Source organism: Populus nigra, chromosome 19 (genome assembly GCF_951802175.1).
Source record: "Populus nigra chromosome 19, ddPopNigr1.1, whole genome shotgun sequence".
Taxonomy (NCBI): Eukaryota; Viridiplantae; Streptophyta; class Magnoliopsida; order Malpighiales; family Salicaceae; genus Populus; species Populus nigra.
In genome coordinates this window covers 12,174,000-12,191,429 of record NC_084870.1, presented here as the reverse complement: position 1 = coordinate 12,191,429, position 17,430 = coordinate 12,174,000, and the positions used below count along the sequence as shown (strand labels likewise).

Here is a 17,430-nt window from a genome sequence, read left to right as displayed (position 1 = left end):
TAGAAAGATTTAACTTAGAATTCTTATACCAATTGAAAAAAAATAATCCACGCACTTTTAAAAATTAAAAAATTAAACGAGACACCATGATTGCTATTATATTATAATAATTTAAGAACAATTTTCATCCTGTAAATGAAGGGATATAATGAATTTATCAATTATACAAGAAGCAAAGAGGACTTTAAAAAGTGGAATATTAATGGAAAGGATAAGATCGAGGGCAATGTAATCAATTAGCAAATTTGAACTTAATTATTTTTCTTTAATTATCATCATTTCTTCCATCTAGAAGTCCTCAATTGAGCTTCTTGTATCAAAGTAAACACAAATTTTCATCGTTGCCAAGTCCTGCGTCAACCATACAACTTAATTAGACCATGATAAACGTATACCGTGTGTAAATCACATTTATAATATATATACTCAATTTATTTCCATGTAAAAATGGTTTCAAGGTTGGAGAATCACAGGTGTGTTGAATCAGAAAGCATCAGTCTACATTCCTCTGAGCACTTGTCCACCATGTTGTAGACTTGACTCGAAGGGGTTGACTTGTTGACCAACTCGAATTAAACCCATTCACAACTCAAACTACGATTTTCATTTAGAGCCTTCCCCTTTCTTAAAGGTTATTATTACCTCTTGGATATTTATATATAATTTGATTTCATGTTAAATAATAAATAATACTTGGATAATGTTAAAACTCACGCACATAACATTCTCATCCCTAAATATCGCATAAAAAAGAGAGGGACTTTACAAGGATAAGAATCAAACACATGGCTTGATGGATCAGAAGAAAATCCTCTCATTACTCCACTTACAACTTCGATGGTATATATGTATGATTATTGTTATTAAATATATAATTTCTTGTCACTACATATAGATATTTATTCATTTCATATCTTAATTTTTTATATAAAATAAGCAATAAACTCATATATATCACCGCATGTAACTATAATTAAACATTCATTTAAACTATTTTTAAAAGAATTTACTTAAAATATGTTAAAATAACATTATTTATTTATTTTTTACACCAGTACAATATATTAAAATGATAAGAAAATACTAAAAACTTAATTTGAAGTTTTTTTCAAAAAATTTAAAATTTTTAAAAATAACAATTGAACCACAATATCAAACCATTTCTTAGTTGTTGAAGCATTTTTTTTTTATCTTTTTTCCAACCCAACTAACTAACATGTATAAATTTGATACAAACGAGAGATTTAAATGATTGATAATATGAGAATAATGGAAAATGGACCATATCTCCTAATAAGACCACTCATCCCACTTACCGCTAGATTATACCATTAGTGTGATTCATCAGAAGGGGTTAGGACAGTTTTGTTCTCAGCAATGGTGAGCATACTAACCATATCAATTTGACATCGAAGTTTTAATGACACTTTGCTCTAGGGAATCCTGCATTTGTTTGGTCTAGCTACTAGATTAACAACAAAACCAAGATTTTGGTTGCCCAGTTGACTTGATTTCAATTTCTTCATCTCTGTTTCAAAATTAATGGCAGTTCGACGGAGTGACGACCTTGAGTTTCCAAGTGGAAGTGTACCAAACTCTGAGTTCAGTTCAACCTGGAGAATTAAACTGTGGAAAGGCTTTAGGTGTCGTAGCAAGCCCCCCTTTTCTCTCTCTTCTTTTCTGTGTCTCAATAGTTCTTTGGCTTAAACTATTGATTGTTTGAAATCTAACAGTTAATGGATGGTCGACTGTTTTTAACGCGTAATTAAGCTGTTCTAAATCTCCATCATTACCTTTTTGATTAATCTTTTAACTACCAGTAGGAAAGACTTTGTTTCTAACTTGTAAAAAACGGCAATGGGTAAACCTTGACTTGACTAAGTTGCCACTTGCCGCTCCCTCTCTCCTTTCTTTCTTTTTTGGGTTAGGGTTATTATACCCATGACTGGTGGGAGAGGCTTTTCATATGACGTGAAGAAGCCTTGAATTGTCTTCACCTACGCAGTGCAAGTCTGCTTGAAACAATCTCTTTGCGATCCAAGAAGTGTTGTTTTGATGGGAAATTGAAGAAAATATGAATGGATCGGATTTGATAGATTTTTGGTTTGAGGATTATCATCATGATTTGGTTTTTATGGAGTGGGGGCGTGGGGCAGCCTTGCAATATCATCATGATTTATGGGAACTAAATTATCAGAATGATGCATTTCTAATCTTTCTTAAGACTGAATATGTATCAGTTTCAGCCCAAGATGAGCTTCAGGCCTGACTGGGTTCAAGCCCAAGACGAGCTTCAGGCCTGACTTTCAGGCTCAGGTACTGGTGAACAAGGCAATCCAAGTCTATGCCGAACACAAGCCTGATTTTTTAATTATTATTAAAACTGAAAAAAGTAATTAGAAAAAATTAAGAATATATATTTGGGTCTGGATGAGGCATAATAATAAAGAAACAAAAATATTTAGGGACTTGGGCCAGGCTAGGTTTTGATTCGTTTCTTTGTTTCAGCACTTAGCCAGCCCCCTGGCAATGCCCCATTTTAGAGAATTTAAATTGAAATCCGTTGTCAGAATCTCCAGAGAAATGGTAGCTCCAAAAGAATCCTATCTCCAAATTAGTCTGAAAATTCCTGCCAACAACATAGAGAATTGGACCGGACTAAAGTAATCTATCGCCTTTCATTGTTCTTCAACATATAGTGAGTACAAAACAAGGATAATATAAAAAATTTATCTTTTATCTTTTGTTGTTGTTCTTTTAGCAAGAACTTCAAAAAACATGGACTTACAGTACATTTCTACTCCTTGAACATATCACCAGCTACCTTGCAGTGTCTTTATTCAAGATTCCTCAGGTTGTCACTACTTTAAGCCAATGGTTAGTCCCTGTGCAGCAATAGAATTACTTGGCACCGATAATTTTTATGCAATTGGCATTTGGCCTATTCTAGCAATTCTGTCTTTATAAATCTGTACCCATCCTCTGTGACTTCTCCAAAGTCCTCGTTTTTTTGTATTTGGCAGTGAAACTAGTTAAAAATGTGGACAATTGTGTTGTGTGCTCTAGCTGTGTTTTCTGTATACTACACTCACTGGATTAACAGATGGAGGAACCCAACATGTAATGGAGTTCTGCCTCCAGGTTCCATGGGGTTGCCAATCATTGGGGAGACTCTTGAATTGATTATTCCAAGTTATTCTCTTGACCTTCACCCTTTCATCAAGAAAAGAATTCAAAGGTAAGAACAGTAGCATTCAACCGTCTTATTAGTTCTTTCCTTCAAGTAAAACATTGCTCAAAATTACTTGCTATATACTATTTCCCTTTTTTCAGGTTCGGACCGATTTTTCGCACAAACATCCTTGGACGACCTGCTGTGGTGTCTGCTGATCCTGAAATCAACAATTACATCTTTCAAAATGAAGGGAAGTTGGTTGAGATGTGGTATTTGGACTCGTTTTCTAAGCTTTTCGCACAAAGTGGTGAATCTAGGACTAATGCTTTCGGTATCATTCACAAATATGCAAGAAGCCTGACTCTGACTCATTTTGGTTCTGAGAGCCTTAAGGAAAGGCTGCTTCCTCAAGTTGAAAACATTGTTAGCAAGTCCTTGCAAATGTGGTCAAGCATCGGATCGATCGATGTCAAACCAGCTGTTTCAATTGTAAATCCAAGCTCACTGATATTAGACACTGATCACTTCTAACAAATTCATTTTTCATGCTGTTTGATAATTTCCTGCCACTGCAGATGGTTTGTGACTTTACCGCCAAACAACTTTTTAGCTATGATGCAGAAAACTCATCGGACAAGATAAGCGAAAAGTTCACCAAGGTCATAGACGCTTTCATGTGTTTGCCCTTGAATATCCCTGGCACAACATACCACAAATGTTTAAAGGTAATTAAAAGGTAATTAAAATAAAATAAAATAAAAGGTACCATCACCTTTAAACTTTTTTTTTTTCCAAATCGAAGGATCAATCAATTTTTATATCTTAACATTCATTGTACAGGACAAAGATAGCACGCTGAATATATTGAGGAATACACTGAAGGAAAGGATGAATTCACCAGCCGAATCGCGGCGAGGAGATTTTCTTGATCAAGTCATAGCTGACATGGATAAAGAGAAGTTCTTGACTGAGGATTTTATTGTCAATCTGATCTTTGGAATCTTATTCGCCAGCTTTGAGTCGATTTCAGCAGCACTGACACTAGCCCTGAAGTTAATTGGAGATCATCCTTCGGTACTAGAGGATTTGACAGTAAGTCTATGCAATTCGTATTAACAAACCTACTAGTTAACTTAATAAATTTAACCAGACATTTCTGATTAACTTTTATCAGGTTGAGCATGAAGCAGTTCTGAAAAGGAGGGAAAATCTGGATTCCCCACTAACATGGGCTGAGTATAATTCCATGACCTTTACACTTCAGGTCTGTTCTGTAATCTCATTATTTTTTTTCTTTTAAGTGAATCTGATTTATTGCAATAATCTTATAAAACTTGATTAATTTTCTGTGAAATCAAGGTTATCAATGAAACACTTAGGCTGGGAAACGTCGCCCCTGGTTTGCTACGAAGATCATTGCAGGATATACAAGTGAAAGGTAAATATGTTCTTAGTGACATTTAATCTCTTCTTAATTTCTAATTGCGTAACGTTATGATCAAGTTTTTTATGAAATGGGGATTGTATTTCAGGTTATACAATTCCTGCTGGTTGGGTTATCATGGTTGTAAATTCTGCCCTTCATTTAAATCCTACTACATTCAAGGATCCACTTGAGTTCAACCCCTGGAGGTGGAAGGTACGAAATTCCACAACGAAACAAATTCAAGTGCAAGATCCAAATTATTATTCGTTAGACTTACATTTGTTAATGTTCAATGAAATGTAGGAATTTGATTCATATGCTGTTTCTAAGAACTTGATGCCTTTCGGTGGAGGAAGGAGACAATGTGCAGGATCAGAATTCACTAAATTGTTAATGGCAATCTTCCTTCACAAATTAGTCACCAAATACAGGTAACTGAGTCTTAGCTTTTATATATATATATATTGCTCATGTACAGATACGTTGGATGTAGATTGCTAATGGCTTTCTGAATTTGGATTCTGATAGGTGGAATATAATCAAGAAAGGAAACATTGGTAGAAATCCTATTCTGGGATTTGGAGATGGCATCCACATTAGTTTCTCACCAAAGGACAATCGATCATAGACATGTGTTATATTTCACTATTAAGTGTAGTGGTTAACTATATATATCTTCCATGTAACCAAATTTGTATCTTATGTCTCATCTTTTGAGAAATGTTTTAACCTTGCATGCAAGCAAGATGTTTACAAGTTCAACAAAATATATACGCAATCCTTCCTATATTGTCATGTTTCAACATTAAGTTGTTCCTTTTTTTCTCCAGGTTCCTGATACAGTCTTTAATGTTCCATTTCAAATAATACAGTCTTTAATGTTCAGGCCCGGCATCGAGTATATGCCCCTTGGCCCTTGGCACTCTGCTTCTTAGCTTCTAGTTTCTAGCACAGATATTGATTGATTGCTTCTCATGTCTGATTAACATAATTACTCTTTTCCTTGTTCTAAGTATGCTATTTTTTGGATTTTAGCTTTCTAGTTCTCTCCTCAGTTTACATTTTTTATGTTCCGCTTTTAATATCACTGGAGCTGTAAATTGTGGTAAATCGCACCGCACCTCGAAACTGCATACTCCTCAAATTGTCTCGCTGCTATTGGAATCCTACAACCCTCATGTACGATATGGTGCAGCTTTCGCAGTAGGCATTTCCTGTGCAGACACTGGCTTGGGCGAGGCTATATCGTTGCCAGAACCTTTGACATCAGATGCTGTAGATTTTGTCCGTCACTGCAGTTGTAAGCAATACCTTTCAGCTTTGACCCAGAAATGTACTTCAAATCAATGGTTAAATGCCACAGTGAGCCATTTATGGCTATCAAAAATCAAGGACAGCTGCATGACTTGAGTTTCCTGAGATCAACACATAAGGGTGTCAAGGCTGTCCTTACACGAGGGCGCCTGACTAATTAAATTCTTACACATTTTTTTAAGTTTTACAAGGAAATCATCTTTGGACCTGAGGCCAATCATGTACATTGTTGTGATACAATAAAAATAGAAAAAAAAATAGTATAATTAATGTAATGAGTTCTTAATTACTTTGGGAAGAAATTTCTAAAAATCTTTTAGGTGAAAAATCCAAAAAATAATATAAGTGAAAAAAAATGGATAAATTAAACAAGTTTCTTTGTCATGACCCGAATTCGGGTTCATGACTGGCAACACAAGAGCAGTGTTGTAAGGACATCTTGTATACACTAAGTCTCTGAACGGACATATCAAAAGAACAAATTATTTAAAAATATACAGCATTTTATAATCTTTTAAAATATTATATTATTTAAAACTAATAAAACCAAATGATAGTTCAAAACTTCTTATCAATAATTAAAACAAAGACAATAATTCATAATAATTATTACGTTTTTGAAATCCAAATTTAATTCAAAAAGGTAATAGTAGAGCAGTAAGATATCAAATCAAAATTATAAAAAAAAATCTCACAAAACAAGTAAGACATATTGACCAAAATCGAAAAAGCATGAACACTCATAAAATTCACTTGTTAACATAAACTAAAAACTTAAAATAATATTAAAAATAGAGGGTAAGTTCAACCAACTCAATGAAAAAATAATATTTAATATACATATTAGATATTAATAATTTAAAAGTCCATTTATTTTGATATACATGTACATATCATGGGGAACAGTATATTTATATTAAGCAATTCCATTTAATATACCATTTATCTTTATATTAATGCGTACAATGCTAGGTCCTGAAATCTCTGTCGGTATATTTATATTAAGCAATTCCATTTAATAAACCATTTATCTTTATATTAAGGCATACAATGCTAGGTCCTGAAATCTCTGTCGGTATATTTATATTAAGCAATTCCATTTAATATACCATTTATCTTTATATTAATGCATTGTATGCTAGGTCCTGAAATCTGTGTCGGTAAACAGGAAGACAAGATCCGCATCAATGGCTTCAGTATCTCTAGCCAGGTTTTAGCATAACGATAAGAGCTGCGGGTAGCCGCTGGATAACTTTGCTGGATGATTCCACTTTCCCCCTAACCGAAAGACAGCCATCTAATTTTTCATTGCTTTCGATATGCAGGAATTTGAGTCAACATGCGAGTTCCATTATATATCATTTGGTGCTTAATGATTAAGATTAAACAATATTTATGAGCTAAGAGAGCAAGATTTGATGTTAGAAGAACCGACTTATTTACGAGTCTACCATGTTAATTTTGCTGTATTAATCTTGACCAGACCCTGTCATCTCTCAGCACCCTTACGTTCTTAATTAGGATTTACATCTGTTTTTGTTCCTTACCATCGACATAGAGGTAATCCTATTGAGAATTGCACTTTCATTCAACTTCTACAAAAAAGAGAAAAAGCTATTTATTAAATTGTTAAAATCTAAATTTAATTAAAATAGAATAATAATGAAATATTTAAGATATTGAATAAAAACTACAAAAAAAATATGGTGAAACAAGTAAGGCATCAAATCAACTCATTCTTGTCAACAGAGAAAAAGCTAATACGAGTGGGAAAAAAATGGACAAGTCAAACAAGTTTATTGGTTGAAAGTAGAAGTAGATAAGGTTGGCAGATTATGTAGAAACTTCTCTTGCGATCGATCTTTAAGTACATAAGAGACTAGCTGCTGTAGGAAAGGAAAAAAAAGAAGCAATGGAGAAACAGGTAGCAATTATTGGAGCTGGTGTTAGTGGCCTTCTTGCCTGTAGATACACAGTCTCAAAGGGTTTTAATCCAATTGTTTTTGAAGCAAGAAACAGCATTGGAGGAGCATGGATTAATACAGTAGAGACTACAAAGCTGCAGACTCCAAAACCAGCATATCAGTTCTCAGATTTTCCCTGGCCAGATTCAGTCACGGAACTCTTTCCGAACCAATATCAAGTCTTGGATTACCTGCAGTTATATGCACATCATTTTGACTTGCTTAAGCACATCAAGTTCAGTACTAAAGTACTTGGCATCAAGTATCAAGGCGCATCCGATGAAGAGATGCAGTCATGGAGCTTGTGGGGTGGAAATGGGGAGCCCTTCAGCTCAAGGGGGAAATGGATAGTTGAAGCACAGGACACAAAGAACCAGCTTTCAACTGAGGTATGCCTATCTACTATGTTAGTGATAGTTACATCAATATTTTTCGTGGGATATGATCTAAGTGCATGGTTTCGGCAAGTTTTGATCAAGTGATTGTAATTCAGTCATGCTCTTTCCTAAAACCTTACGATCCTAATTAATATTTAGCAAAAACACAGGTTTACCAAGTGGACTTTGTGATCCTTTGCATTGGACGATTCAGTGATGTTCCAAACATTCCTGAATTCCCTCCTGACAAGGGCCCGGAAGCATTCCATGGTGACGTGATACATTCTATGGACTATGCCAACATGGATTATGAAAGTGCAACAGACTCTGTAAGAGGCAAGCGAGTTACTGTCGTGGGGTCCCAAAAATCTGCAATGGATATTGCAATGGAGTGCTCTATAGCAAATGGTAGCAAAAATAGTACGAGTTTTATTGAGATTTGGCACGGAAATTTTTTATCTTATGGTCATTATTATCTTTATATATGCAGGGGTTGAACATCCTTGCAGAGTTTTATACAGGACTGAACATTGGAACATCCCTGATTACAATCCATGGGGAGTGCCCTTACCTTATTTGTATCTCAACCGCTTCTCGGAGCTCATGGTTCATAAGCCTGGTGAAGGATTCCTACTCAGTCTGCTGGCAACAATTCTTGCACCTCTGGTAAATTTCCCTTTGCTTTATACCATAAAGTTTGTTGTCCTACTGGACTGATTTATCTGTAATAAATTCACAGAGATTGGCATTTTCAAAATTCGTCGAAAGCGATATCGAGAAGAAGCTCCGTTTGGCAAAGTTTGGAATGGTTCCAAAGCATAGTTTTCTTCAAGAACTTAATTCTTGTTTGATTGCAACAGTTCCACAAGGATTCTATGATAAAGTTGAAGAGGGAAGCATCAAACTGAAGAAAGCTCCCAGTTTTAGCTTCTGCAAAGAAGGCATTAAAGTTCAAGGTGAGGATACAACACTAGAGACCGACTTGGTCATATTAGCTACAGGATTTGAAGGTGAAAAGAAGCTCAAAGACATTTTTGAGTCCAAAATGTTTCAAGATTGCATACTTGGGTCCCCTGATTCAGCAGTTCCTCTCTGCAGGTTACTATAGTTTTTCCCTTTCCTCTCTTCAGGACTAAATTTTTTTACATGTAAAACAGGATAAGTCGGTAAGTTTCATGATGTGTAAATTGTACAAGGACCAAAATTTCTTAGGGAGTTTTTATTCTTCAGGGAATGCATTCATCCGCGAATTCCACAGCTAGCAGTGATTGGATTCTCAGAAAGTGTTGCGAACTTGTACACATCAGAAATGAGATGCCGGTGGATAGCAGAGCTTCTTGATAGCACATTCAAGTTACCTAGCATAAAGGAGATGGAAAAAGATGCTGAAAAATGGGACCAATATCGGAAGCAATATTCTGGTCGATATTACCGCAGATCATGCATCGGTGCCCTTCATATATGGTATAATGATCAACTGTGCAAAGACATGGGATGGAACCCAAAGAGAAAGAAGGGATTCTTTGCTGAATTGTTTGAGCCTTATGGACCTGCAGATTATGTCTCACCTTAAAGACATGGGGAGGCCTTAGCATGCAGAATCGATACAGCAATGTATCTTGAGCATTTTATACAGTAGTTTGCATATGAACTATGAGGATGAACGAAAAATCGTGCTGGTTGAAATACCAAAAAAAGATGCCTATCAAAAAGATGACTATCAGTTTGTTTGAAATAATGTTATCTTTTTATACCAAAAAGATGTCTACCAGTTTGTTTTTAAATAAAGTTGTCTATATAATTTCTTTCAATCTAATTTTTAAAGCTGTTATTCTATCAACAAAAGTTGATTTTCTTTTATGTCTTTTTATGTTAAGTAGAAACCGATCATTACTGTAGGATGAACAACATTTAAAACCTCTTTTTTCTCTCAATTTCTAAGGAATAATAGGACTGGATATTTGAGATCCCGATCCCGATCCAGTGATTCCTTGTATGCTTTGCAGGAAAGAGTACTGTTAGGCTGCAATATGTGTTGATGGCATTATATTTAAAGAGACAATAACTTCTGGACGCAATGTCCCCTTACAACTGACCCAAAAGAAGTACTGATCCACGTTGATGATCAAACATTAAATTTAACCATTTTTTGTGGCCTTATAGAATTTAACCGAGAATATTACAGGACTAATACTGTGTGATATGTAAAACAGGCAAATTCCACAACTCGCAGTGATTGGATTCTCAGAAAGTGTTGCAACCTTGTACACCTCAGAGATGAGATGCCGGTGGCTGGCAGAGCTACTTGATGGCACATTCAAGATACCTTGCATAGATGAGACAGAAAATAATGCCGAAAAATGAGATCAACAAATAATGCAATATTCCTGTTGGTTGATCATGCAACAGCGCCCTTCATATACGGTAGAAGGATCGAATGTGCAAAGACATGGGATGGAACCCTAAGAGAAAGAAGGGATTCTTTGCTGAATTGTTTGAACCTTATGGGCCAGCAGACTATCCCAGGTGATGATGCATGACTATCCATCTGATGATCTCAGATTTTTATATCTCAAGTGAGATCGACGCTCGACTAAATTAGTGATTCAGTAAATTTTCAAGGACTACGTTAGTTTCACGTAAACAATGCTTCTAAATTTTATTTTATTTTCTCATTTTCTCATGTTTGGTTCATTTGAGAAAACTTAGTGATAAAATTTTTTATAATAAAAAAAATACAAACAAGAAAAAACAACTTTCGGTTCTAGGGATCCCACCACTAATTAGTTCGTGTTTTTCTTTCTGAGTTATTTTTCATATAAAACCAAAACTAAACAATTGCTTCCCAGCAAATTCTATCAACATAGCCAAATAATGAAACACGATACATTTTTCAGAAAAATATTTTTCTTGTAAAAAATGAAGGCGTTGTGGTGTTGTTGATCATCCTCCTTTGTCAACAAAACAAGGCTTGTCTTGTTTATGGAGTCCGTAAGATGGTCTATTTTAGGTAAAAATCCTAGACTACACCAAAGATTTCTATAAAAGGATAATGATTACCACACAGCTTACATGCAGCAGTTATTAAACTGGCCAGTAGTTAAACCTATACCTGGCTAACCCAACCCGTGGCCTGGGTTGGGTATCCAAAAAAACCAATCTAAAATAGACCAGATTTGACATAGTCAATCCGACAAGTCATCTCGTAACCCGGTTAAAACCTTATTTGATTTAAAAATAAAATAAAATTCATAACATCATTTTAATCAACTCCAGGTCAGGAAAGCACTGGAAGCAGGAATCTAAATGTAGATTCATATTTTTTTTACGAATCAATGATTAAAAATCATCGAATAACTAAATATCTTCTACAAAATGAGGGATTTTTTCCAACTTTGTTCAATATAACTAAGGATAAACTAAATAAAAAAAAATGTTGGCCAGGAGAATAAATCATAGCCTCAAGAGCCAGCTGAAAATTTTCTCAAGCCGTGTGCATTACTCCTACTATCCTGCCATTGATTGGAGTTTGTTCCAAGCTCAATTAACAAGTCGAAGAGAAATGGTAAAAACTGAAACAAGCATTGAATCGCAAGAAAAATGAAGCAGATGAAAAATAACCAATTATCTCTACCCAATACAGTGTAATAGCCAATAGGTGCAACATTTGAATGTTTTTTTCCTTTTTTTACCAAAACTTCTTGATCATCAGTGAATTAAGGTTAGAGGAAACAAAACAACTTTGAGTCAAAATTGCTATTCAATGTGGTTCTTTAATCAGCAGTGTAAAACAATGACCTTCACACCAATAAAGAAGCAAGCAATGTTGTTCTATCCTGTCTCATAACTCTTCACCAGCACTACCTGGACATTAATCCAACATCTGAAGTTCTGTTTTTGTCCTCCCTTTTTATGATTGTACGTTGCCTTTCTGAAGGCTAAATTGCCTGGTTAATAATTTTCTGGCAGAATTAAGTCCAGTGGAAATCAAAACTAAGCAAGTACATAATTACAGCGAGGGGAAATTAAACAGGAAAGAGGGTTACCCGCATCCTGAACACTAGCCAACCTGAACAGCCTCCAAATCCTCATGCATGAACCACCATGGACCAGATTTTGATAGTAATCTGAAAACACAAATAAATACACAGTTAGGATGAAGAAATATGTGTATGTATATATAGAAAAATAGCACTAAGCAAAAACATGCTTTCGGCACAAGCATAGGATAGGTTTGAAGGCAACTAAGATCAAGAAAGCACAGAAAAAAAAGTAGTTGTTTATCATCCCTAAACCAAAACTATAGATGCAAACTCGGTCTTTGTTCATGGAAACAAAATAATTCACCAAATATCGTTCAACTCACCTCATATATCCTGCCACTGTACGCAAGCCCATAAAGAGAGCCAAACCAGACCAAACCCCAGGGAGCCCCATAATTGGTGGAGCATAGAGCAGAAAGGCAGATGATACTAACCCAACCAACATCTGTAGATCATTTACCAGGCAGAAGATTAACACAAAATATGGATGTTCAGGGAAAGAAAAGGAAATTACAGAGTTGCAGCTTACCATAGATTTCGCTGCATATGGAAAGTCAGAAACACCATAATGTAGACCATCAAAAATAAAAGCTAAGGCATTGATAGGTTGGCTAGCACTAACAAACTGAAAAATTTTGAAATCAAATCACTACAAATATGGAGCAGTCAGACAAATAAAACCGTATAAAATCTGAAAGAAACACCAATATAGATAGGCACACATACCAATATCCCAGTTCTCACAATTCTTAATACATCAGCATCCTTGGTAAACAAGGTGGCTACGGAGCCAAAAGATACACCCAGAATCACAGCCAAGAAAACACCCACAACTAGTCCAATCTAGGAAAACAAGTGCATTGAGCTATGAGCAAATTGAGAAAATAGTTATCCCAAGATATAAACTCAGAACACAGTAGAAAGGAAAGGAAAGCCCACCTTTAAAACAAAGTTTGTGACTTCTTTCACAGTCATGTAGTCACCTTCTGATGAGTAACTTGCAATTAGAGCCTACAAAACAGAAAAATCAGGCATCAAAGTTCAAGAAATAATGTGTTGAATCACTGGCTAGTTATTTGATGTGGAAGGGAACTAAAAATTACAGACATGTCAAATGGAAGTTCACATCAACTTTTTGGAAATGCAAAACTTCCATATGCACAATAAGGAATTAGATCATAAGCAATTCTTTTGGATACACATATTCTCTTTAGTACTAACCTATCAGCTATACTTCTGTTATTAAATGGGCGTCTTGCTTTAAACACAAATTTACCTGCGGATGATTGCAATTCAAATGAATCTATACTGCTTCACCCATTTTTAGAATTTTAAAAATGAGGAACTTCTTTTAGGGGAAAATAAAGAGCTAGAATGGATAATAGAGTATAAACAAGTAGATATAAGTTGTGGTGATAAGTACCTGACCAGATCCAGCGAATGCATCTGTGAGAAGAGATACAGCCAACCATATCTGCATACATATCTGATGTGCAGCCATTGCTACCACACCTTGACGAGCTGCCATTGATGTTGCCAATGTCATGGTCATTAAAACAGCAAGAGTTCTTCCAATAAGAAAGCCACCTATAAGATAAAAAGGAACCTCAGCAAAACAAGATAAAAGTATAGTAATATATAGGCATGAAGTAGAGAACGGTGAACAACTTAACTCAATAGCAGTTGACGTCTCATTTGGTTAGTTTCTTTATATTAATTTAAGGAAAAAACTCACCAGATTTCATGTAGACGCCAAATTGGAGTTCTCCAATCTTTGGAGGTAATAATATAACCCTCTTATTTAGCTGCCAAACCATCAAAATAGTAACAAGGTATCTAGAACATAAAATATCAATTATTGTTAAACATGTATCAAAATACCATAACTGAAGAAGAATATTAATGCTTGGAGAGCATAGAGAACATACTGCGACACTACTGTGGAAATAGCCGCCCCAGTGACACCCAACTTAAGATAATACATGAGTGTGGGAAATAAAAATATAGCTGATATATTACCCAAACCTGCATGTGGAAGAACTACATTAACAATTGGAAGAGACAGAAAAGAGTATGACATTCTAGATTAACTGCTGAGACAGCAAAAAGAAAGAGATTGAACAAGTAACAATATCATTTCCAGCATTCATCATAAGAATTTCTCTTGCCCTCCAAACAGTTAAAGTGCCACAGATTAAATCAAGATTTAGTGAGAAAATCAACAGTGAAATTAAGCACTTACCAAGACAAAAAACAGGAGTTCTAGTATCCTTGAAGCCACGAAAAATGCCTTGCAGAGCCAAGGAAACTACAACAGCAGGAGCCCCAAAGGCTCTCAGTGAAAGAAATCGTTCTGCAGGAATGCGCATTGGTGAACCCTGTTCAAAATATGATAACGCTGGATAACTCTCTCCATAAATGATCGATCTAGTAATGTACAAATGGAGGTAACATGACAAATCTCTAGTTTTAGTGAGTCTTGATAGGAAGCTCGAGATGGGTGCAGAGAAAGATGCTGATAATTAAACAAAATGTCACATGAATTTAGTTTATTTAAAACTTACCACTGTTATGCCCATCAAGTTAAGAAATGATCCACATCCCAGAGACAAAGCTACAGCCTCAAAGATTCCAATCCCAATAGCTAATAGTAAAGCAGTGGACACAGAGGATAGTTGCTTTCTTTCAACCACCCCAATAGGTTTACCATTATTACTGTTTTCTTCCTGAATGCCCTTTTCTGTAAAACAAGCCATCCATATAAATATAATCATATAAAATCATCAGTCAGTACTTGCTGTACTGTGATGAGGCCCATGTTCAAAATGGCATTCATAACATCAAGTGCGGGTATAAATTTATACCTGAAGTAGTATCTTTGGTTGCATTCTTTGCAATGTCTTCAGCAACAAAAGATGTTGCAACACTTAGAAGAGGAATATTGAATAGCTTTGATATATTGTTAAAGATCATAACAGAAACACCAGCAGAACCCAACTCTACAGGACCTAAGAAAGAAAGAGCAGGGAAAAGGTTAAACAGATCAGTAATCAGGGATGAAGAATCAGGTAAGCATAAATACATAAAGAAAGCTATAAATGCAAGGGCAGATCAATACCTAATCTGCCAATAAAAGCTGTCTCCATCAACTGGGCAAAGGGATCAATAGCCTGTCCAGCAATTGCAGGCAAAGAAAGCATTATAAGCTCATGTTTGACATCTGAAGAATGTGGTAGATTGATTGGAACCCCGGTTGAATCACTGCAACAAAATCAAGAAAACAAGTACCAGCACATATGAATAATCCTAAAATTTCCAAAGGAACATTACCAATCCTAGAAGGCAGAAAGCATGTTACTTAGTATTTCACGGAAAAAAATTGTAAATCTCAATGCTTCTTCAATTTTGATGATATTTGTAACCTACGATGCATGATTATAACTAATTTGTCTCCAATACAAAAGAAAAGGACAGTACAAAATATCTTGCTTCAAAAAGTTCATGAATTTTACAATAATGACATTCTAAAACCAGCCAATTTGCAGACTTTTACAACATCTTCATTCATGAAACCCCACAAACAACTACTACATTAAAGAATCTCTTCATATTCAGCACAAAAAAAATAATCAAACTAATGAAAAGATGGAATTTTGATCTTACATTTCTTCATCTCTCGAACCATTAACAATGTCGCGCTCTTCTTCTTCTAAAACTAATCTCTCCTGCACACCAGTGGAATCCACACCATACCCAGAACTTGACTGACTATAAACCACCCCAAACCGCGTCTTCCTGCGTCTGATCACCAGAGGCAACAAAGAAGTCATCTGCTCGGCACACAAATGACACTTTCTCGACGCAGCATCCCCGCCCCCCAAACTTTTAGGAACTTCATTTTGACTGGGCAAACAAAGTTGCCTCTTTACATTTGCTAATTTACTCTGTTCACTACTACTTCTACTTGTCAATCCACTACAAAGTGTGTTGCCACTGAATTTTCGAGTACTAGCCATTATCAGAAAATTAATTCTTCCTCTAAACTTCAATAACAGATCATTAACTCCTCTATATCACTGCAACAGCAAGAAGACAAAAATGACTCCCAAATTTTAAAAATTAAACGCGTAGCTCTTATTTTCCATTCAAAAGTAATATTATTCTGAAGTTTATCAAAAAATAACAAGATTCTAACTGGGTTTATGAAAACAAAAATAGAGTACAGAAAAACAAAGATGGAGTACAAAAACAGAGTACAAAAAACAAAATGATCAAGGAAATGAGATTATACACAAAAGGGCACAAAGAAACTAACTTTTCTCCATAGAATTACATAAAGAAAGGGAATTTGATTCAAAGAAGTGAAATTTTGGAGAAATTTTTCTTTGGTTTCCACCAAACGGATAAGGGAGGAAGTTATGGAAAATGATAGTCAGATAGAATAACAAGAAAAGAAAAACAGATGAGAGAAAAGGCTTTACCTTTCCTAGTTAGGGTTTTCAGGGTTCTTTTTAAGAGATAAAAACAAGAGAAGACATCCTTAACAGCTTACGAGGTGTATCAACGTCGCCATGACCGAAGTGCCTGTCACTCGGTCTTATGTGCTGAAAACTGAACTGAAACTTACGAAAAGATCGGTGTTTATATATACTATAAAATAGTGGCCGTACTAGTTAAGCTGCTGTTCTTTTATGGGCTTTTTGTATGGTTTACATGGGCTTTTCCTAGAGATGATAATTGGGCCCACTATGTAGATACCTGTCCTAATAGATGTGTTACCTAATTCGAGGATTGACGCGGGAAATGGGTCTGAGTAATTGAATTATTGATTAAACCGGATTAATATCTGCAATTAAAATAATATAGTTTTGTTTTTTAAAACAAATATTTGACCGGTTCAACTAAATTTTAATAGATTAATATCTTTTTTAAATTAATTTGAAACTTAATCTGATCATGCTATGCTCTGAGTTAAGAGTTTTTCAAATCACCTAGCTGAATTTAATAATTATGCTTAATTCAATTAATTGGATAAATATGTTTCCTGTTTTAACCAGTACCCGACCTAAGCTATATAATTGTAAAATAATATTTGTTTTGTCAAATGATAATTTAATATATTAATTAAATA

The 17,430-nt window shown here is 35.1% G+C and overlaps 3 protein-coding genes across 9 annotated transcripts; 2 read left to right on the top strand and 1 right to left on the bottom strand.

Moving 5' to 3' along the window:
• The first annotated feature begins 2,779 nt into the window (after positions 1-2,779).
• Positions 2,780-5,523, top strand: LOC133679134 (cucurbitadienol 11-hydroxylase-like). Its single transcript, XM_062101641.1, has 9 exons — positions 2,780-3,238; positions 3,334-3,664; positions 3,751-3,900; positions 4,016-4,267; positions 4,350-4,439; positions 4,535-4,613; positions 4,708-4,814; positions 4,905-5,032; positions 5,130-5,523. The coding sequence occupies exons 1-9, from the start codon at positions 3,039-3,041 to the stop codon at positions 5,227-5,229; spliced, it is 1,437 nt and encodes a 478-aa protein (XP_061957625.1). The 5' UTR covers positions 2,780-3,038; the 3' UTR covers positions 5,230-5,523.
• A 2,179-nt stretch (positions 5,524-7,702) lies between these two features.
• LOC133680516 (probable flavin-containing monooxygenase 1) lies at positions 7,703-10,067 on the top strand. Its single transcript, XM_062103516.1, has 5 exons — positions 7,703-8,268; positions 8,427-8,664; positions 8,747-8,922; positions 8,996-9,354; positions 9,487-10,067. Exons 1-5 carry the CDS (start codon positions 7,828-7,830, stop codon positions 9,827-9,829), a joined length of 1,557 nt encoding a protein of 518 aa, XP_061959500.1. The 5' UTR covers positions 7,703-7,827; the 3' UTR covers positions 9,830-10,067.
• A 267-nt stretch (positions 10,068-10,334) lies between these two features.
• On the bottom strand, positions 10,335-16,915 carry LOC133680515 (protein DETOXIFICATION 45, chloroplastic-like). 7 transcript variants are annotated; one of them, XM_062103514.1, is made up of 15 exons: positions 16,781-16,915; positions 15,963-16,375; positions 15,418-15,560; positions 15,164-15,307; positions 14,864-15,039; positions 14,542-14,677; positions 14,228-14,324; positions 14,035-14,135; positions 13,723-13,886; positions 13,239-13,310; positions 13,026-13,142; positions 12,829-12,924; positions 12,623-12,744; positions 12,303-12,383; positions 10,335-10,582 (listed from the first exon to the last, which is right to left on the bottom strand). In XM_062103514.1, the coding sequence occupies exons 2-14, from the start codon at positions 16,313-16,315 to the stop codon at positions 12,317-12,319; spliced, it is 1,788 nt and encodes a 595-aa protein (XP_061959498.1). In that variant the 5' UTR covers positions 16,316-16,375; positions 16,781-16,915; the 3' UTR covers positions 10,335-10,582; positions 12,303-12,316. The 7 variants fall into 7 exon arrangements, with proteins under 7 accessions (XP_061959498.1, XP_061959496.1, XP_061959497.1 ...); XM_062103512.1 differs by lacking the exon at positions 10,335-10,582 and adding an exon at positions 11,550-11,828; XM_062103513.1 differs by lacking the exon at positions 10,335-10,582 and adding an exon at positions 11,550-11,768.
• Between the last annotated feature and the right edge of the window lie 515 nt (positions 16,916-17,430).

Excerpts from the sequence above, each read along its gene's own strand:
- LOC133679134 (XM_062101641.1), top strand. The coding sequence starts at position 3,039 with ATGTGGACAATTGTGTTGTGTGCTCTAGCTGTGTTTTCTGTATACTAC. Across the intron at positions 3,901-4,015 it reads CATACCACAAATGTTTAAAG|GACAAAGATAGCACGCTGAA; the intron begins GTAATTAAAAGG and ends TTCATTGTACAG. Across the intron at positions 4,440-4,534 it reads CCATGACCTTTACACTTCAG|GTTATCAATGAAACACTTAG; the intron begins GTCTGTTCTGTA and ends TGTGAAATCAAG.
- LOC133680516 (XM_062103516.1), top strand. The coding sequence starts at position 7,828 with ATGGAGAAACAGGTAGCAATTATTGGAGCTGGTGTTAGTGGCCTTCTT. Across the intron at positions 8,665-8,746 it reads GGAGTGCTCTATAGCAAATG|GGGTTGAACATCCTTGCAGA; the intron begins GTAGCAAAAATA and ends TTATATATGCAG. Across the intron at positions 8,923-8,995 it reads CAACAATTCTTGCACCTCTG|AGATTGGCATTTTCAAAATT; the intron begins GTAAATTTCCCT and ends ATAAATTCACAG.
- LOC133680515 (XM_062103514.1), bottom strand. The coding sequence starts at position 16,315 with ATGGCTAGTACTCGAAAATTCAGTGGCAACACACTTTGTAGTGGATTG. Across the intron at positions 15,308-15,417 it reads AGCTTTTATTGGCAGATTAG|GTCCTGTAGAGTTGGGTTCT; the intron begins GTATTGATCTGC and ends TTTCTTTCTTAG. Across the intron at positions 14,136-14,227 it reads ATTTCCACAGTAGTGTCGCA|ATACCTTGTTACTATTTTGA; the intron begins GTATGTTCTCTA and ends TTTATGTTCTAG.